This window comes from Delphinapterus leucas, chromosome 9, assembly GCF_059928025.1.
Source record: "Delphinapterus leucas isolate spDelLeu-1000000601 "Yukka" chromosome 9, BTC_Dleu_Yukka2, whole genome shotgun sequence".
In the NCBI taxonomy this organism is placed as follows: Eukaryota; Metazoa; Chordata; class Mammalia; order Artiodactyla; family Monodontidae; genus Delphinapterus; species Delphinapterus leucas.
The window spans coordinates 103,053,116-103,075,224 of record NC_143137.1 but is presented as its reverse complement, the minus strand read 5'-3'; the positions used below and the strand labels follow the sequence as shown (position 1 = coordinate 103,075,224).

The following is a 22,109-nucleotide window of genomic DNA, read 5'->3' as shown; positions in this document are numbered from 1 at the left end:
TTTTTTAACCAAAAGTAAATGTGATTTGGCTTTTTGATTGGACAATAAGGGCCCATTTTGCTAATTAATTTATATGGCAGACATTCTCCATAAATCGAATGGGCTAAATCTATAAACCTAAGATCCTGACAAAAATAGACTTAAAGTTTGGGATGAGATTTTTAACATTCACTAAAAAACACTATTTTGGCAAAAGTGAGTGAAAACTGACAATATGTCAATTTCCTCAGTGAAAACTGACAATATGTCATTTTCCTCAAAACTTACTGATGATATATTAGGTTTAGAAAGTGCCTGTGACATCCATCAGCACACACAGTCACAATTTTTTTTTTTTGGGTGGATGGATGTTAACTAAACTTAATTGTGGTAATCCTTTTGCAATATATACATACATCAAATCATTATGTTGTATGTCTAAAACTAATATAATGTTGTATGTTGATTATACCTCAATTTTTAAAAACGGTCAGCTTTGCTATCCCTTAGCTCAGATAAACATGTTAGTAAAATCAGTAGCTGGGACACATGTAATTCTAACTTGAGACTTCTGAAAAATATAACATGAATGAAGAGTTATGATGTCAAATTGCTCATTTTGATTTACTTTAAGTATCTAGAAACAATTTATACAATTTCAGAAACTATATCACACTTAATGGTAATACTTCTTTATATGTATATTATACTTTATGAATAAAAATTTTTTTTCACAACATATATTATTTGATTTCTACTGTATTTGTTCCTTTGGGAGAGATGTCTTCAAACATTATTTTCAAAAAAGAGAACGTGCCTCTGAGTAATGAGTGTAATTATTATCTGAGAAATCTTGATAAAGTGTTTTTCTTATACCTCCCAGAAGTCAATAACTTTCGTGCGATTGAGTAACAACCCCCCTGGCAAGTCAAATGGCTTCCAAATCTTGGCTATTGACCAATTAAACGAGAACCTAGTCAGGTACAGATAAAAGATCAATCAAAATAATAATTGATAATAGATCACTATGTGATTGACCAGAAGGACTTCAAAGGATTGAAAGGCACTGTTGTAGCAGTAAACTTTTTCATCCTCTTGTACTTATTTATGTAAAATATTTCCTCAGGGTTTAAACCAATGAAAACAGAAAGAGTCACACAATTAATGTTGAAGCTTTTCTGGTTTTATCCATAAATTATGTTCATTAATGGGTATATGGAATAAATTTAAAAATTACCTTTCATCTTATTAAAAGATATCTTTTCAAGAAAGATTTCCTTTTCACGCTCAACAATTATATATCAGCAGTTGTTAATATATTTATATTGTTTATATTTATTTGCAATTGTAATAAGAACTCAATCTAGAAGAGTATCTTCCTACCCACAGTTTTATGATCACATGAAATTTAAAAATCTAATTTAGATAGATATTCTTGTTTTGTATCACATTTCATTTCAACTATTTAAAACAGACTTTTAAAAGCAAAATATATATTGAATAGAATACAATTTTACATGGGACCAGTACGGAAATGTGAAATCAAGAAAAAAGAATAATAATGCAAAATGTTTTATTGTTATAGAAGAGTTTGTCTCTGTGGTTTGTCTATGTATCTATGTGATTTTTAAAGTGATCGTATCAAACTTTATTAGATACATTTAAAATGTCAATATTTATAAGATGCTATGAAATATTTTCCTTCAAGTATTTAAAATTATGAAGAAGCTTTTCGTATGCCAACTTTGAAATGCGAGGGCACAGAAAGTTTTAAAAAATTCTTTCAACGTATGGCTGCAGAATTTAGGAAAGAGGCTGTGTGGCTCCCAAACCATCAGCTGCTCCTGAGAATTCAGGGAAGCGGTTTCAGACGGTGTAACTCAGTTACTCTAATGAAGGGCCCTCCCGATCACGCCGGCTGGGGCTGGAGAACTGGAAACTAACACATTCGGAAAGTAACACATTCCTCATCTTCTGAATGTACCACGGGCAACTAAAAAAGAAGCCACATGACGCTTTGTGCAACTATCTAGTTTATAAAAACCCACAAAACAAAAAACAACTAAACTAATCTATAATTTCATTTCCCGGAAGGTGGTGCAAAGCTGCCAGAAGCCCCACGAGGTTAGCACGAAGCCCCTGCGGTGTTTGTTAGTACTCACGTTCGAGCCCCTTCCCAGTGCGGACTTGGAGGCATCCTCATCGCTGTCTGCCCCCGGCTGCCTGAGTTGCTCTGCCTGGAATAGAAGCAGGACCCCCGTCATCTGCAGGTGACAGCAGCATCACACAGAACAGTTGTCCTTAGCAATTATTAAAGCAAACCACGCCAGCCTGGCCGTCCCTCGGGGCAGCAGCATCTGTGTAAACAGCTGTAATCCACGGCCACGATTCTTAGGAACCTGAAAGCTGTTCTAAAATAGTCCCTAAGCAGTGCTCACAGATCTGACAACCACAGTTTTGAAATTCATGACTCATGGAGTGTGAGTTTCCATTTTGTCTTTTTCCCCAGAGCATCTCTTTTGCTTAGAAGAGATGCAATATGAAAACAGCAGTGGGTCTGAGCTGATCAATTAGCTCCGAAAACCAATTAATTCAGTAGGTTTTGAGGATTTCTACGTTTTAAATTCAGTTTACCACTGCATTGCTGATCGACTGGATACACATCAAAATAACTCACCAAGTACCTCACTCCCTATCCATAAAAGGTGAACGATAATGACATCTCACTTCATGGTTTAAAAGAAGGTTTCCCTTGATGGTGTGGTGACCTCCAGACAGAGAACCACCAGGTGCCCTGGAAAATACAGCTCTGGGCCACACCCTGCCCTCCCAAATGAGGATCTTTGGGGATGTGACCCAAGAATCCAATTGTTACACTAGATCTTAAGGTGATTCTAAGGTATTTTCAGAACTACTTGGTTAGGAGAATAAATAATGCCAACATGAAACAAAGTTATCACGTTGAAAGAACATTAAAATACCAAAGTTTTAAAACAAGGAAGGATACTTTCCCTCATTGACTTCAGCCAAAATGATATCTTTTTAAGCGTATTCTCTATGGAGATTTTACACACACATATGCATGTTTTTTCCTTTAAGTAGATAATAAAGACTCACTTTAACTTTAAATGTCTCCGTTCTTAGTATTTTGCTCTCAGACATGTGTAGACTATCTGGCATCACAGGGCTTTAGAAATCATTTAAAAAATGATTGACTCAGGACTTCCCTGGTGGCCTGCCAGGGAAGGAATCCACCTGCCAATGCAGGGGACATGGGTTCGAGCCCTGGTCTGGGATGATCCCACATGCCACGGAGCAACTAAGCCCGCGAGCCACAACTACTGAGTCTGCGTGTCACAACTACTGAAGCCCGCGCGCCTAGAGCCCGTGCTCCGCAACAAGAGAAGCCACCACAGTGAGAAGCCCGCGCACCACAACGAAGAGTAGCCCCCGTTCACCGCAACTGGAGAAAGCCTGCACGCAGCAACAAAGACCCAACGCAGCCAAATACAAATAAATAAATTTATAAAAATTTTAAAAATAAAAGAAATAATTTACTCCAAACCCTCCTGCTATTAATGAAGAAAACCTGAGACCCAGGCTTGCCAGGCAGTGTACAGTGTGTGGACGGTGAGAGCCACGGCTCTGGAAAGACAGGCGGGTCCGAATTCTGGCACCATTAGCCCTGGGATTTGCTCAGAATGTGCAGCCTGGGCTTCTTCACCTGTAAAATGGGGTTGATAATGCCTCTCTCACCAGGTTTATAGAAGATTAAAGGAGGGTGCATTTAGCACAGCACCTCAAACAATAAAAACAGAGAGAAACAAGGAAGGAAAAGGTTAATGCCGAAACAACAAATAATCCAGTAAGGTTACGACTGTATAAGGGCAGCTGAGGGCAAAATAAAATAAAATAAAATAAAGAGAGGGAAAGATGAGGTGTATGAGAAAGGAAAAACACTTCTAGCCAGTCTAAGACCGAAGAAAGATGGGGTAGGGTGGAGGGAAAGCCCCTGGGACCCACAGACCAGGCTTCCTCACCATCTGTGGCATTTTCACAGGTGTTTCAGACTCTCACGGAGAATGCTGCCAAACCATCACATGCACTCGGCTCTTATTCTGCTTGAAGCAAAGGCATTTCTAGATTTCCTACTGACTTCGCTGGCAGTTTCATGTCTCAAAAGCAGGAAGATACAAGAAGAAGGGCTCTTGAGGTCTTGGTGTGAGGAAAGGGTAGGTTTTCTGTGAATTAGAATACTGAGAACCAAAGAGGCCAGCGGTGCCTGCAGTCCCAGCAAACTGACCTCAAATGTCAGGAAGCATATTACCCAGCCATCAAAGAGAATAAAAGCATGCCATTTGCAGCAACATGGATGGACCTAGAGATGATCACGCTAAGTGAAGTAAGTCAGACAGAGACAAATGTCATATGATATCGCTTATACATGGCATCTAAAGTATGTTACAAACCAACCTATCTATGAAACAGAAACAGACTCACAGACATAGAGAACAGACTTGTGGTTGCCAAGGGGTGAGGGAAGGATGCAGTGGGAGTTTGGGATTAGCAGATGCAAACTATATTATATAGGATGGATAAATAACAAGGTCCTACTGTAGAGCACAGGGAACTATATTCAATACCCTGTGATAAACCACAATGCAAAAGAATATGAAACAGAATATATGTATATATAACTGAGTCACTTTGCTGTACAGCAGAAATTAGCACAACGCTGTAAATCAACTATACTTCAATAAAATATTTTTAAAAAGATGACAGGAACCAGAAACCCAACATTAATAGAGTGAAGGGAAATTCAAATGTGAAACTGAATCTGTAATTTCAAGTAATTCTGGCAGGAAAGGAAAGGATGGGGGAGGAGGGAAGAGGAGGGGGGCAGGATGGTGGGGTGAGGGCACAGAAGATCTTAAGTAGAGACACACACGGAGCAGAGGTTTTCAAAGGACACATGGAAGCAGGGGGAAACACACACAATCAGTAATAAGACAGAGAATCAGGAATCCACAATCAAAGCATCAGGCGGTCAAGAGCAATGCACTGGCGTTTGGCAGAAACTCCTGAGGACAGGGACCCCTCACTAGTTCAGGTGGCGACTTCTCTCTGGGCTGCCAGCTTCCACCCAGCGTGCTCACTGACCTCTCACCTCCGAACCGCAAGCTGACCCGGGATCTAACCCCAGGACCCTGAGCAAGTTTATTTCTTTGGGCCCCAGCGTCCTCATCAGGAACAAGGGGTGGATGGTAATTCTGACCCCATGGGCTCCGGAAGGTCAGGACACGTGCAGGCTGGTGCACAGATGCAAGGGCCATGCGATGGGCAGAGAGGGCTCTGGACCAACGTGCGTCCACCCTACTCACGCCTCTTCTACCGCTCCGTGGACGGCGGACGCTTCCAAACCCAGCTGGCGGATTAAAGGCTAACGTTCCCCACAATGGTTCTGTCTTTTTTAGTGCCATCTACTAGTTAAGAGAAAATACTTGACCCAGCAAAATAAACCTTTTTAAACCAACACAATAGAGATCACAAGCATTTTCCTTTCTTGGTAGTTAGAAGGCCTGTATAGCTTGAGAGTTTCAAAGATGATTTTAAATGTGTTCATTTTTACTCTCTGTACTATGACTTTATAACACTGTACCCAAATTATGGTTTTAGGATTTATTAACTAAGACCAACCAGATCAATAAAATTAACTTATTCAGCATGTTCCCAAATCATATGGGGAGGAGCAGGGAACATCTAAAATTTACTGGCAAATGGATCCGCTCAACAACTCATGTTCTTCTCCACAAAGCGGCCCCTGGGCATCTCCTTGAGGCTGCACCAGGTTGTACAAGTTCTGAAGATTTGGTTCATTTGTCAGGATATTGGGTATTTATATAAACTTAACCGTACCATGCAGTCACTTATCCATCTATCCGGAGGTTGTTTACTGAGCTTCAACCTCCTTCCAGGACTGTGCAGGTACCAGCAGAGAGGGTGCATAGCTTTGTGTTCTGCTGGTGAATTAAACACCATCACCCAAGACCACTGTTTTAGGAACCAAGTGTGGGATATGAGAGGCATTTGTGCATACTGACACGACACGCACCCTACTCCCTGAAGGAGTGAGGACTCCTACGTGTATTTAGACAAATTCCAAGAGAGGCTGAGGACAAACATCTCAAGAAACTGTCTGTACAGAATGCAGAATCATATGTCAATTTGATTGATATTTGATACTGAATCAATTACCTTACTATCGCTTCTTTTATTAACTTTGAAAAATCCCAGAATTTTTTTCTTCTCTTTTTCTGTCTCACCGTTGCCAAGTGATGATTTTCTAAAGGTTTCTGGGGAAAAAAAAAAGTACTAAGTTATTTTTCAGCATATGAAACATTAGATTAAGTACTTTAAAAATATCAACAAATGATTTTTTTTTACTCTAGTCTTAAACTTTAGTTCTTATAAGAGAGCAAAACCATCAACTATTTCTCTCAAAGCGTTCTGAGCCACCCAAAGCCTCCAGCTGGGTTTAGGAAATCTCTAAAGGTTCTTATAATCTTTAGTATTGTAAAAACAAAACAAAACAAAAGAAAAAAACCCCAAATAAATCCAGAAGTTCTAGGGCAGTATTGTGCAACAAAAAATAAAGGGACTATATACGTAATTTTGCATTTTCCAACAGCTGCATCAAAAAGAACCAGGTGAAATTGATTTTAATAATGATTTATTTAACCCAATAGATCTAAAATATTAGTATTCCATCACATAATCCATATAAAATTATTAATGAGGTGTTTTACATTCGTTTTGGTACTAAGCCTTCAAAATGCACTGTGCACATCACGGCACATCTCAGCTTGCACTGGCCACATGCCTCGTGCCTGACGGCCATGCCTGGTTTGTGACCATCAGAGCGGACAGCACAGCTCTCGGGACTGCGACATCTGTGCTAAACAACTGCTTTGAGAATTATGAGGGTGGCGGTAAAAACGCAAACTAAATAAACTACGTCAACAGCTTCCCGGCTTGAGGAGCCCACTCCTTTCCAGAACGTGGAGTAACAGTGACGGTTTACCCAGGGGACATCTGAAATAACCAAGTCAGCTCCTCCATGACCCATTCCCCCAGATTTTTCTTCCTCTACCTCAAACAGGATGTTTTCCTTTTTCATTACATTCTCTAGGGGACCTGTTTTTTCTTCTATTGTTTTTTTTTTTTTATTCTTGGCTTCCAAATCCTCAATCTTCTCCATTTCCTGGAGTTTTCTTCAGCGGGATTTTCGAGCTAGAATGGATGCTCTGGAGTTCCAGATGGGGCACTAAAGCCCAGGCCAGTCAGGATGGTGACGACTCAGCCAAGGGCCATGGTCTCCAGGGCAAGGCAGAACCGGTGGCAGCAGCATCCCTGGGACCTCGGGCCACACCAGATGCCCATATGGGAGACTCTGGGCATGGGGCCCAGCACTCCCCACTCAACAAGCACCCCCCACCCTGGGATGCTTCAGCTGTGGGGACCACACTTGAGAGCCAGCAGAGTAGAGCTTAAGGACACCGTCGTGTGGGCGTACTGGGCCTCAGTTTCCCCATCTGCAGATTGAAGATGACTCAGATGACCAAGCCTGGCACCCTCAGTGCCACCACAACCATTGTGACCATTATTCATTGATCGATGACACTCCGAAGGCCACTCCAGGCCTTTGTCATCCGCTCATCCTGTTCTTGTCTTCCAAGGCACACAGATACGGCCAGAAGAAAAGATGTTGAGGTGTTGCTGAAGGACTGAAAAATTAATTTCCCCACACCACTGCCGATTGCTGGACCACCAAACCACTGGTGGAAAAATGTGGACTGGATTTTACAAACTCTGCCACCAAGATACCAACCCAAACCAGGTAAATATCGGTGGACTTCTCATCTGCTAACCAAGAATTTCATATTCCAACTCGAGAAGGCAGACGCGGAATTCGGAGCCTTTGTGACATGCATTAACATAATACTGTCCTCCCAATGAAGCAAAAACCAAGCCCCTGAATCCCTGCGTTCTGTCAGTGGCAAAGGCTCCGGTTTTAGTCCCAGGAACCAGGTCTCTCAGCTTCATGCAGGTGGCTCCAGCCAGGCCAATCAGCCGTCCCCACATCACATGACATCCAAACCAGCGAGGGGACCGGCTTCAGTGGTGAGACATGCATCCCCCCGGAAACACGCGTGCACGTAGGGTTCACAGTTAATCGCACCAAAACCCTCTGTTAGGCCCAGAGCCTGTAGCAAAATATTCTGTACCGCAGAGTAAAGCTATATGTGGACGAAAGTATGCACCAACGTGTATGTTTGTACCTCTGATGTTTCTAGAATTGACTGCTATGTGACACAGATGTAGCAAGTGCAGGAGATGACAGTGCCTGAGAGATGAGGGAGAGAGAACACATCACTGGCACACAGGTTGTTGTGCCAGCCACACAACGGTGAGACTGGATCAGAAATTCAGCCTCTCATTTCTCTTCCTGGACAGGGGGAGTGGCTGGTCACCAGCCCCAGGACTGAGGCTTGGGCTCGGGGCACAGAGCCGCCCCAAGGGGACCGAGAGGCCACAGCCCACAGCTGCCCGGCTCTGAGCTGGGCCCCAACCAGACGGTCTAATCTCAAAGGTGAGGCTCGGAGATTCTGGACTGATGGGGCCTTCTGTGAGGTTTGAGACTGGCAGGCACTGCGGAAGGATGGGCTGCAGGGCAGGGCAAGATCACTTGGTTTTCCTGACCGTGTTCCCATCAGCCAAGACCCCCAAGGTGCCCCGTCTGGGTCGCAGCCAGGCCTGGAGAAAATATGCCAGTTAAGACCTAGAAGCCGTGGTTCTAAGTGGATGGCAATTTGAGTGTGGAGTTTATTTTGTTTCAATTTACTCTCATTTACTATGACTTAGATATGAATAAAAACACAGGGGAGGTTGTGTCTCATCCGTTTGGAAGTTTCAGAGTGATCTGGAAGGTGATACGGATGAGCTGAGGGGTGTGGATGGATGGAGGATGCTGCAGGGGCCCTTGAGGACTGGCTCATTGAAAACGTCCACTTTTCCGGATGCAGAAATGGAGCAAGCCGTCGGGGGCCAGATCAGGGTCACCAAGCTTGTAAATGCAAGAGGGGAAACTGGGTCTGCATCGCAGGGAAATGTGCACGTTTGTAAGTGACCATCCCCATCATGGGGGTTGTAAAAGAACAGTCAAAAGAGCTCTGATTCACCTTCCCCGCTGCCCTCAGCCTTACAATATCCCCAGATCAGACCACTCAGAACTGATCAAGCCTTCATATATATGAGTTTTCTGCTCAAACCAACTATCTATTCACGGTGCTTCTTTTTTTAATTGAAGTATTTCTGATTTAAAACGTTGTGTTAGTTTCAGTTAGCTAGCTAGATTGATAGATATAGATATATAGATAGAGTGATATATTCTCTCTCAGATTCTTTTCCATTATATTCCCTGTGCTCTACAACAGGTCATCTATTTTATATATAGTAGTACGTGTATCTGTTAGTCCCAAACTCCTAATTTATGCCCTCCAGCCTTTCCCTTTGGTAACCTTGAGTTTGTCTTCTATGTCTGTGAGCCTGTTTCTGTTTTGTAAATAAGTTCATTTGTATCATTTTTTTTTTAGATTCCACATATAAGTGATATATCACATGGTATTTGTCTTTGACTTACTTCACTTAGTATGACAATCTCTAGGTCCATCCATGTTCCTACAAATGGCACTATTTCATTCTCTTTTATGGCTGAGTAATATTCCTTTGTATATATGTACCTCATCTTTACCCATTCGTCTGTCAATGGACACTTAGGTTGCTTCTGTGTCTTAGATGTTGTAAATAGTGCTGCTATGAACATAGGGGTGCATGTATCTTCTCAAATTAGAGTTTTCTCCAGATATATGCCTAGGAGTGGGATTGCTGGATCATATGGTAATTCTATTTTTAGCTTTTTAAAGGACCCCCCATACTGTTCTCCATAGTAGCACCAATCCCACCAATAGTGTAAGAGGGCTCCCTTTTCTCCACATCCTCTCCAGCATTTGTTTTTATTTGCAGACTTTTTAATGATGACCATTCTGACTGGTGTGAGGTGATACCTCATCATAGTTTTGATTGGCCTCTCTCTACTAATTAGTGATACTGAGCATCTTTTCATGTGCCTGTTGGCCATCTGTATGTCTTCTTTGGAGAAGTGTCTGTGGTGCTTCTTAAAAGAGAGTCCCTCTCTTTGTAGCATCCATCTGCCCTGTATGACGGAGGAGGTAACAGGTGAGGAATATGAAGGGAGACCACTGTCAGACACGACACCTGGTCTGTGGCTCCAGAACAAAGCCCAGATTTTCTGCATTATTTTTCTTTTGGAAACAAAGTCTAATGTTAAACACTTTACCAAACATGGACAGAAATTTCTATAAAATCCAAACACTCATTGGGATTTTAATGACTCTCTTGGAGTGTGTGTGTGTGTTATGTGTGTGTGTGTAGTCCAAAAGATTTATATAAGTCCCAATACAAATGTGTGTGCATACATGCCTATGTACATATGTGCATGCATATGTATGTATGTATTATACATAATACATACATATATATAAAAAAATAATTTATAAGAAATGAACGCAAAATTTGGACCAGTCATTTACATACTTGTCTATGACAGAAAAGGTCAGATTTCACAATCCACACTGCCCCAGATTCTGCAGCAGGCAGGATGGACCCTGAGGGCAGGTAAGCACAGGTGAGAAGGGCACGGGGCCTCTCCTGCATGGACCACTTCTGCTCTGCCCTGAAGTTCTGTGTTCATAAAGGGCCGTTTTCTACAAACAGCTCCCTCACTGCTCACCAATCAGAACCACACAACGAACCCTTGCCCAAGGGACGTTCTTCTCTTAGTCAACCAGGGAGTCAAGAAACCAAGCCACGGCCTCAGTTCAGCCTGGCCAGACGCCCCCAGAGGTGCTGCCCTGCATCCCCTCAGGTCACCCCGTGCATTGTCCTAGCCCAGAGCCATGCAAGGTGCAGCTGGCGGAGCAGCGCTGGGCTCACTGTACCTCGGCGGCTCAGGGAAGGCTCCGACTGTGTTTTGGTCAGAAGAACTGGAAAAGGCAGGCAACAGAGAGTGAAGACAGGCTTCTTGACCCACGGCAGCACCTGACGAGGCCTTGGCCCCTGTGTCAGCCTGGACTGAGGCTGCTGTGCCCCGCAGGAGAAGGCCAAGTGCAAAGCAGGCCTGCAGCCCTGGCCTGGATCCCCTAGAATCCCGCAGCTGTCTGGCTGCTAAGCACCAGCCTGGAAGCAGGTGGCAGCAAAGCCTTCTGCTTTCTCAAGCTGCCGCCGCCAGGAATTCCAGAACAGGGCGGGCCTCTGCCTACAACACATCTCCTGCCCGTGGCCTTTACCCTTCCCCAGCTGCCAGCTGGGAGGGGGCGCAACCCAAGAGGGGCAAAGAAGAGAGCTCCTCATGGACAGAAATGTTCTCTTCTCTACTCAAATGTCTGACTGTCAGTAGGATGGGTGGAGGCGTTCGGCAAGGATGATAATCAAATATTTCACAGCCCACATGGCACATTACGGTCCAGACGAAAAGGATGTTGGCCACAGGCAGGGCACATCCTCGCCATGCCAGGTGATGCTCCTTTATTTGTCTGGGGAGGCTGCCGGGGTCCCAGGACGAGGGTCCCCAGGAGGGTGCCCGAGGCAGTGCAAAGGAGGACTCAGGGGCTGGGGGACAGCTATTTCTCCGCGTGCAACAGCGTGCCCTGCCCTGCGCCGGGGTCAGAAGAGGGAGGTCCAGACTTCGGGCAGTTTCTGCTCTCTCTGCCTCACCCGTGTGCCCAGAAGACCACCCACGGGCTTGCTGGGCCCACTCCTTAATGCAGAGACTGGTTTCATACGCTTTTCCCAGGTATTAGATTCTACAGCTACCTTTCAAGATATTCCGATTGACTAGCACATAACAGAAATACTCGTTTGCAGAAGACTTTTCCCTTCACATGCTTAAATGTGGGGCAATTTTTCTTTTCTTGTCTTTCCTTCTCTTTTTCTGTCTTTCCAAATGAAAGCTCTGTTTCCAAAGATTCCCAGAAACCAAATTTAAATAGGGCTGATATAATGAGACGGACACACCGGCAACAGCCAGGCCCGTGCAGCAGGTGCTGAGAACCATCTTCTCTGTGTTTTAAAAACACACCGGATAAAACACAAGATGCATTACTCTCAAATGCCAGAACGCTTTTTTTTGAAGGAATAAATAGTCTATGTTCTTGTACATGACTGAGCTAAAACCCTTTCTCGAATGTCAAATGAGACCCAGGGTCCAGAACCTTCAGGAGGAGATCTGGGGGAAGGGGAGGTTCCACTATGACCATTACAGTTTGGTAATAAGAAAATATAGATTTTTTTAATTGGGAAAAATTTTTTTAAAACTGTAGAAAAACATGAAAACTTGAATATGTGTGTATTTTAAAAGCCCAACCGGGTCAATATTTGTGAAATAAAAGCCAACGGATATCAAATGAGCTCATTAAAATAGACACTTTCGTGAAGTCCATTTTAATAATTCTAAAGTCAAGGAATATTAACTATATATATATATATATATATGTATTTTTTTTTGGTCTCACAGTTGTTCAAATACAGTCAGCCCCTGTGTCAATCAGGGAAATCTGCTTACACAACAGTCTTTGTACCAACATTGGCCTCAAGGTGTCACTCAAGCCAGAGCCTCTTACTAACTGTGATCTCAGGCTGGTACCACCTTCACGGGAGGAGAAGGATAGAGGGGAAGCATCACGTGTTGTCTCCAGGGACTGAACTGCATTTGGGCAGGTTTAGGGAACAGCTAACTGCATTCTGCCACTGGTTTCGATTAGGAGCAACGTTCGAGACCTGGGAGTATTTAATGGCAACTGAAAAGGAAATCCAGGAGAATACGGTTCACACGTGGCTTCTGAGAAGTTCTTTTAGAGCAGAAGCTCCAGTATTCTCACCTTTCCCCTTTTTACGTATCTCATGGAAGCTCACGGGGGACAAGGGGTAACGAGCATGCTCACGACTGGGGGAAAGAGGTATAACTACAATCCATGTATTGTATTTCCCGCCCATTCCTGTTCTGGTTTGGACAAAATTGGAGAGGCCTGCAAACGCCCATCCCCATCGCTCTGTGCTACGACGCATGCGTGGAGAGCCAGCAGCGCCGCGTCTGAGACGCTGGGTGGCCTCACCTCTCTTGTTGTCCCAGGCGTAGAGCTCCTTTATCCCCAGCTCGTTCAGGGACTTGGAGAGCTCCAGCTCCTCACCGGCCACGTTGTCCCTGAGGAGCACCACGTGCTCCGGACTGACGTCGCACTTGGCGCAGATGACTGGGAGGATGCTCTGCAGGGGAACCTCGGGGCTCACGCGCACCACCGCCTTCTGTGTGCGCAGGTAGTTCACCACCAGGCGCACCGTCTTCTGGAAAACACGGCAGGCAGAATTCCGTGAGCGCATCTTTGCACAGCTGTGTTTATACTAGAATGGAGCAGGGCATGATTTTGTGTGGACCGGGTCTTTCTTCCAAAATTCAGTGGGTCGTGGGGGAAAGGGCACACTGAATAGGAATAGCAAATGCCTGGAAAAATGAATTTACCTTCCAATCTCTTTTGCTAATGAAGAAACTGCTACCAACATGGGGAAATGGACAGCAGTGAGGGTCTCAATTTGGAATCTAATATACACACTGTCTTTCAAGGATTCTAAACAGACCTGAATGCAAGGCACTAGTACGTTTTTTAAAGGGAAGTAGTTTGGAATTCTTGTGAACATTCCAATTTAAAGGAAAAAAAAAACCCCTCAGAAAACAAGACATCAAATTTTTGTTTAAGAAGACAAAATACCCGCATAAATATATTAATATCTAGTATCATATATTTATATGAATATTGACACATATACACTACACACGTATGTATTTTAAGCTAGAAAAATATAACATACACTAGACATACAAATATAATAGGCATATAATAGTAGACATCATAATGAGAAAAAAAATCAATTTGACTAAAGCTGATTATACATGTCTACAGATAAAGTGACCCATCAAAAATGTAATAGGCTGAAGTTTCATGCAGTCAACTTCTGTTTGGTCTTTACTGATCACCCACATTGTTCTAAGATCCTGGGGAGTGGACACAGTAAATGTGTATTGAATAAAAAAAAACGGACTGAGATTTATCTCACCCCTTTCCAGTCTTGAGTGCCAGGGTTTGATGAATTTTAGGAGGAAAAATGGAATCATGGATCTTTTCCATGCTTCTTAAACTGGAGTCATATATAAACTTGGGCTCACCTGCCCCTGGGATTTGCAGCTGGGGTTCAAGACGGCAAGAAAAGCCACAGAATATAAATATAAAAAGGGTTTATTTCCTTAAACAGTGATTTTAATTGAAGAATTAGGGAAAACTCAAAGTATAGATACCACCAATTAAAAGTTATTAACCACCCAAACCTAGAGGACATGACCTGTTGGCCAAATTACCATGTTTAAAAATAGGGAAATTTAGGGCTTCCCTGGTGGCGCAGTGGTTGGGAGTCTGCCTGCCGATGCAGGGGACGCGGGTTTGTGCCCCGTTCCGGGAGGATCCCGCATGCCGCGGAGCGGCTGGGCCCGTAAGCCATGGCCGCTGGGCCTGCGCGTCCGGAGCCGGTGCTCCGCAACGGGGGAAAAAAAAATAGGGAAATTTAGTAGATATTACAATAATCTAAAAGAATGAAATAGCATTGCTTTCAACTGGAGAGGAAAGATCCACAGCAAAGCCTTATTAAAAAGTACAATAGGACTTCCCTGGTGGCACAGGGGTTGAGAGTCCGCCTGCCGATGCAGGGGACACGGGTTCATGCCCCGCTCCGGGAAGATCCCACATGCCGCAGAGCGGCTAGGCCCGTGAGCCATGGCCACTGAGCCTGCACGTCTGGAGCCTGTGCTCCGCAACGGGAGAGGCCACAACAGTGAGAGGCCTGCGTACCGCAAAAAAAAAAAAAAAAAAAAAAAAATTACAATAAGCAGCTGGAGTTACCTTTAATCAATACTCAAAAGCCTGCAATCTATGCATAAAATATTATCCAAATTGCAATGAGTATTTCTGACATTAGTATTTCAAAAGGGAACCCCTTTCTGTTTCCTCTCTCTAGGAAGCTGTTTCCATCCTCTACATATTCCAACCTCTGCCGTGGACAGGAAGGCCTCCAGAGCTCAGCTAGAACCTTTAGGACTAGGCCAAGAGGGTAGACATTGGCTACCTGTGGTTATATCAATGAAAATTAGAAATGAAAAGCTGTTTTTCGATCACAGTAGCTGCATCTCGCATGCGCCGCAGCTGCATGCAGTCAGTGGCTGCCTCCTTGCCGGGGGCGGAATTATAGACCATTTCCATCTTTGCAGAAAGTTCTGGTGGATAGCTCTGCTCTAGACTGGCTCCTCTCCTCTGGTATGGAAAGGAGAAATGCTACACAACAAACATCATTCAATGCGTGAACTTTGGTCTCCTAAAGTAAACTCAGTTTAGGGTCTAACAGCCCAACACGCAAGTGGAAACCTCAACCACAGCGTGCGTTACTTATACAGCAGGGGCTCCGCCGGCCTCTCCTCAGCAGCTCCAGCACCCTGGGCCACAGGGAACTGCATATGGCCTCATATGACAAAGGGTCCCTCGTGCTACTGACCTCAGGCACCTTAGCGGGGCCAGCCTTAACCTTCGCTTCAGGAACTTTTTCTTTCAGAAATACGGTATGCGCATTCAGGGTCCCAACCAAAGTATTTGGCTTAAAATTCAAAGGCTGTTGAGTTTCTGAAGACAGGATCTCCAAGGCATGGTTGGACGGGTTCAGGTGGTTCTGAAGGCAAAGTTCAACCAGTAGGTCCATCATCGCGTGGCTGAAAGAGAGAAACAAATCACGGTCATGGGGAATGTTTGCACTCTCCCTTCTGCTAGCTGAGTGGGTTACGACAAATGAACCAGTGGGTGAATAAGCAAATTGGCCGTCGGTAGAAAGAAAGAAAACAGCTTCTCGTTAATTCCTCAAGCATGACTGCACAGTGATATCTTAACACTTTCAATACTAATAAACAACACTACTGAAAGCACCATCAGAATCAGAATAGCTGGGAAAATAGTTACATTTCTAGTCAAACCCATGGATATGTTGACCTGAATCCTATAAGGTCAGCACAAATGATATTAACATATGGGCATAAGGCATTAAATTTTCAGTTATTCACAAATAGAGTGTATCTTAAACACTGAAATTTTAAGTTGAAGACAATAGCTTTCTTTTTACCTAAAAAGTATGGTCTTTAAAGACCAAAAATGAAGAAAATTACCTTATTTGAATTTTTATAATTTCTAAATTTTAAAATTTTTAATAATTTTTATAATGTCTCCCATCACAGATCATTATTTACTAAGGGAGCCAAATAATAACTCAGCTTGTCCCAAAGAATGAAATAATCTCATTTCCATCATTTATATTCACCTGGCAGAATGTTTGTATATTTCAAGCTGACCTCTCTTTTCCTACACATTTCCTGAGCAGTGCAGCATAAACACCTCACGAAAGCGTAGGTCCTCTCCTGTGATCTATTTCTTAATCAGGAACTGGCACGGCAATAATTTCAGGTCATAGTGATGCTTTCCAGGTGTCTGGCGCTCAGGGGTGTGTAGACCTGGGACTCGTGGTGCACCTGTAAAGGCACAGGTGCCAGCTTCTGCCCACCATTCGGTCATGACTCACCTTGAGGGCTGTGAGCTGCGGGGGCCCTGACACTGAACAGTGAAACCACAGGCAAAGCTGCAAAGTACCCTATTTCCCATTCACTCGTTAAAAATATCAATAATATTCTAATGGATACAGAACATTTCCCAGCCATCTCCATGACAATACTTCCTCCCACCCGATATTCAGGAAGTAATTAGGTAACAGCCTATGTCTTAACCAGGGGACCCTGGAATCACCCGGGACGTGTAGGGGGCTCATCACCCCCCTGGCTCCTGGGGACTCTGAAAGGACACACGGTGGGGACAGGGCAGCGCTAACCCTCACATGAGCCACGCTGGCGGGCGTGCTGGCTAATGACGCTGTCAACTCTGATTCCCTCGGCTCCGGGATAAAAATCATCTTTCTCTCAACGACAAGCATAATGCGTCAGAACAGGCAGCAACATCACCAAAGGCTCCAAGACATGAAACACCATGGAAAATCCTCAGCACAGAAAACAGACTTCTAACGATGCTAAAATAACGACCTATTACTTGTTACCACGTACTATGTTTCCTCCATGGCCCAGAGCCATTCTGTGCAGGTCACACTGTTCCCACTTACCCTCACCAAGCCTAGGGGGTGGGGACCACTATCCCCCAGTTCCCATGAGGGGGTGGAGCTGGGGTTGGGACCCTGCTCCCATACGATGTTGACTGTCACTTCCCCTCTCTTATCTCCACCCACAGTCTACTGCCACCAAGTAAACCAAAAAGGATAAATTCTCCAACAAAGATTTGAATTAATCTTAGAATGTAAACCACGAAGGACACCAAAGCTACTGATGTAACCTTCCGTTCTTCTAATTCAATAATTGGTAACATGTTTTTTTTTGTTATTGTTGTTTTTTGCGGTATGTGGGCCTCTCACTGTCATGGCCTCTCCCGCTGCGGAGCACAGGCTCCGGACGCGCAGGCTCAGCAGCCATGGCTCACGGGCCGAGCCGCTCCGCGGCATGTGGGATCTTCCCGGACCGGGGCACGAACCCGTGTCCCCTGCATCAGCAGGCGGACTCTCAACCACTGCGCCACCAGGGAAGCCCTCGGTAACATGTTTGAAACATCACATTTGACCTTCTGCAAGGGAGCAGGCCAGCTCTGGGGCTGGAAGGGTTTTCCTGCATCACAGAGAATAAACTCTCCTTGCCATTAACAGAAGCTGGGACTTATTCTCGCGTGGACTCGCCGAGGAGTGACGTAGTACTTGGTTCCCGTCCGGATAAAGAACTGGGTGCCCAAACCTCTACCCTGTGTATCGAGTGGATCTCCTCCACAACTGGCCGATCGGCACCCACCCTGCTGCCCTCACTCTTCTGTGACCCTAACATAGGACTCGGCTCTGCCCAGCGAAAGCTCTTTAATGATGAAGCTGCAGTGACGTTTTCAACACTTGAGGGTGGAAGCGTTTCTCAACAAAATGTCTGGTGGAAGTAGGGAAGGGAAGGAATTCCCAAGCAGAAAATTCTATGATGCTGGAGGCCTATTTCCTCAAATTTACCATTTGGGGAAGGGGGAAGCACAAACAAAACAAAACCACTGTAAAACCATGATAATAAAACTCAACACCGTACCCGTCATGGTATGTGCGTAAATTGTTCAAAGAGCACAGAGGCCATTACCGCTTCAGACAAGGGGACAGCATCTCTTCCCGGGGCTGGAACCCAAGCCAGGACAGAGGGTTTCTGCAGGAGAGCAAGGAGGTTTAGGACATGAGGGGAACTCAGGCTTTGAGAGCTGTCTGTTCTGCAGGCCTCTCTCTGTGGCTACAGAGAGTGACAGACACCGTATCCTAATGCAGACTGACCTGGGCCGCATCTAAGAAGCTGGATACACAGCACAAGGCCTAATGTGAGGACCTGGGTCCAGAAGCATGAGCTCGTCTCGCGTTTCCTGCAGGGCCTCCCACTCGAGTGATTCCTCCCCGGGCCCATTTAAAGCATGATCTGAGGAACTACTTTCCAGCACAAGCGTTTCTGGACGGTGTCCTCAGAAAATGGGGTGAGAGTTGGCCGGCTTCTCTGCCACTTCCGTCGCACTATGGAAGTGGCTATCGGCTGGCATTTTAAGTCACCAAACTCCAAAACAGCCAGCCAGTTCTGTCTTTGATGCTACTGGAAAAAGTCACCCGGAAGGAAGAGGAAACCACAGCACCGTGGCAGCACCCGATGGCAGTCATGGAGGAACCGAGCTGCTGTCTGGTCCCCGGGGGTCTGGATTCACCGGATCTCAGCCTGCAGAGGATAAGAATTTCTAGCCAGGCATCCCTGCACGCCCTCCACAGGGCCTCAGCAGGTCCCGGGGCCACACAGGAGAGGACTTTCCGGAGACTGAAGGTGGCTGCCTGGTTATCCCTGCACACTCTCATTACCTCCTGAGCCGGACTCCCCAGGTGACTCCCACCTGCCCACAGAAGGACCAGCACCGCCTCTGATCTGCTGGCCCTTTGATGAGGGCTTGGGCATCTTTCCCCCGGAAGCTGGTTTAATGAAGGGACTCCAGAGGCATCCTAGGGCCACCCTCACCACTGCTCAGACCTGCCTCTCTGCCCCGGTTTCCTCCTCGGTGAGGGCAAAAGGACTGTCCATCCACCAGTGAGTCTTAAGTCACTCCTAAGTCACTGAGCACAGCGCCAGGCACATGGTGAGTGACAAGTGTTTGCTGAATAAACGAGTGAATTGGATCCTGTCTTTGCTGTTTGTGGTTGTGTGTGGTGAGACGTTTTCCCTGGCTCAGGGCAGAGCGTCTCTGCTGGGATGTGGCTGGACTCCATCCGGCTCTCAGCAGGTAGCAAGATATACTCGTTTAAAGCAGTACCCTCAGGGGATTGCCCCATAAAGTTTCTGCAGTCTTACAAAGAAGAACACTAGGCAATCAGACACTCTCAGAGTGTCAAGAAAGACTCAGGTGAATTAAAGAAACTGACTACACCATCATCGCTAAGGACCCCAGGCACACCCTCTGGTCTCAGTGGTCCCCCTGTATGAATGATGCTATAGACAAAATCATCTCCCCCCACATTCACATTGATCCCCCAACTCCCAGTGTGACCGTATCTGGACATGGGGCCTCTAAGGACACAATTAGGGTTAAATGAGGTCATAAGGGTGGGCGCTAATCTGATCAGATTTGTGTCCTCAGAAGAAGGGACACAGAGAGCTCGCTCTCCCTGTAACCCCACCAAGGGGAGGTCGTGTGAGCACAGAGCAGGACAGTGGCCGCGTAGGACCAGGAAGAAGTCTCAGCATGAAATCACCTGCCGTCACCTTGACCTTGGGCTTCCAGCCTCCAGATTGTGGGGAGTAAATGTCTGTGTTCAGGCTGCCCCGCCTGTGGCACTTGTAAGACCGCCTGAACTAAGACAAAGACAGACACCATTATCAGGGTCTCTGCCTCCCTCTCTGTAATCCCAAGTTCAAGGGAAGAGCAAAAGGTAGTAACAAAGGACTGGTTACCCCAAACCACAGTAACAGGGGTGGTGGGTGGGTAATGACACTGATCTTTGGGGTTTCTCTCCATTGCTCCTCAAATATCCTTTTCGTTCCAACTTTTTTTTTTTTTTTCCTGCAGTACGCGGGCCTCTCACTGCTGTGGCCTCTCCCGTTGCCGAGCGCAGGCTCCGGACGCGCAGGCTCAGCGGCCATGGCTCACGGGACCAGCCGCTCTGCGGCATGTGGGATCTTCCTGGACTGGGGCACGAACCTGCGTCCCCTGCATCGGCAGGTGGACTCTCAACCACTGTGCCACCAGGGAAGCCCTCGTTCCAACTTTTTAATCTCTGTTCCCCGAATGAATCTTAAGTGCTCCCAATGTAAGGATGAAATTTATTTTTCGGCATTTGTTTGTTTGTTTTTTTGGCGCAAAAAAGTCTTTTATACAGTATCTAAGCTTCTTTTGCTCACTCATTCACCCATTCGCTTAGACATTAGGTCCTACTGTGTGCCCAGCTGTGGGGATGCAAAGAAAATAAAATATAGCTCTAATTTTCATTTGGTCTATCAGAAAGATTTCACATTTTTAAGGGTGATTAAAAGAACATGCAGATTGCAGCCTTCCTTGAGCATTACACATTCAAAAATTCAATACTGAACATATCTACAGGTAATTTCTATCCATCCTGAGCAACTTCGGTATTACTTCTGCAGTACTTGACATCAATAGCACAAAGAAAACAGATGGGAATAATTTCAAATTTTATCCTTCACTTTGGATATTTATCGATTACGTTATAATGATACTTCAAACTTAAAGAGAAAGATAACTTGGGTTTAAATCTAAACAAAACACTATTCTTACAGCAGAAAAAGGGATTTCCCTCCTCTATTAAGTTATTTTTAAGTTATTAAATTTATTTTTAAATTTAGAAAGTGAGTAAAATTTTTCTAGTTCTTTCTTTAAAAAATATTACTTTACAAATATGTTGAGATTTCCAAAAAATGGTTTGCATGAGTCGGTGGTTTCAATAAGAAGAACCTGGTCTTCTTTCAGGTGTGGTTCTTTTTGAAATCCTGGCAGAGAGCTGGACAGGTCAAGGAACAGCCCATGCCAATCCTGCGCTCCCTAAATGCAGAGGGCACGTGGGGACCAGGCTGTTTGGGAACCACGTGGGAGTCAGAGAGGCCAAGTCCCATTTCCGTCCGGCTGGGCTGATGGATGGACCTCTTCCTTCTCCAAGGGAGGGTGCTTCCATCTAAATCACAAAGCTTGCCTTGGGCAGGCTGCTGGGGATCACTGAGATGCTTACACTAACCTACAACTCCCTCTTGCTGCCATCATGCCGGCGAGACCCTGGGCTCGCTCTCGGGGATCCCGAGCTCACCCAGATACGCTGACGTCTGGCAGAGCCATGGCATGCACGGCAGCAGGGGTTCTCAAAGTCTAACATGTGTTCCAAAAGTTCAAGCGTGTTAAAGCCCAGATCGCTGGTCCCACCCCGGGGTTTCTGATTCACTAGGTCTGGGCAGGAAATTTGCATTTCTCAGAAGTTCCCAGGTGATGCAGCAGCTCTTGGTCTGGGGCCACACTGAAAAACTACTGCATCCTCGGTACTCATGAAATGAGCATCGAGTACCTAGCAATGACTGGATTAAAAGGTGCCACAGTGTCAAGTGTACAAATCACGTTAAGGTCGCTACTTCCAGATATAACGTTAAAACAATCTGCGTGCACTGTCAAATCATAGACTGGTTGAGTGGGCCTAGTTTCTTGTGCGGGATCGAGGCCAGCAGGTGGCCCGAGCCCTGGGTAAGGCAGACTCTGGTGTTACAGAGTCAGAGCAAGTCCAGTCTGGCAGCTTCACCTGGCAACACAGAA

At 45.3% G+C, this 22,109-nt stretch overlaps 1 protein-coding gene across 16 annotated transcripts in view; it reads right to left on the bottom strand.

Annotated features, from left to right (window-relative positions):
- Positions 1 to 22,109, bottom strand: part of COBL (cordon-bleu WH2 repeat protein) — a 259,723-nt gene that overhangs the window by 145,709 nt on the left and 91,905 nt on the right. For 9 of the 16 annotated variants that reach the window (XM_089917920.1, XM_022593180.3, XM_030761494.2 and 6 more), the window contains 4 exons: positions 15,709 to 15,919; positions 13,230 to 13,458; positions 6,235 to 6,332; positions 2,142 to 2,216 (listed from right to left, as the gene is read on the bottom strand). In XM_089917920.1, coding sequence (XP_089774046.1) covers positions 2,142 to 2,216; positions 6,235 to 6,332; positions 13,230 to 13,458; positions 15,709 to 15,919 — 613 coding nt within the window. Of the gene's footprint in view, positions 1 to 2,141; positions 2,217 to 6,234; positions 6,333 to 13,229; positions 13,459 to 15,708; positions 15,920 to 18,370; positions 20,044 to 22,109 lie in introns of those variants that run through there. The other 7 variants (XM_089917921.1, XM_022593186.3, XM_022593185.3 and 4 more) reach the window with 4 other exon arrangements.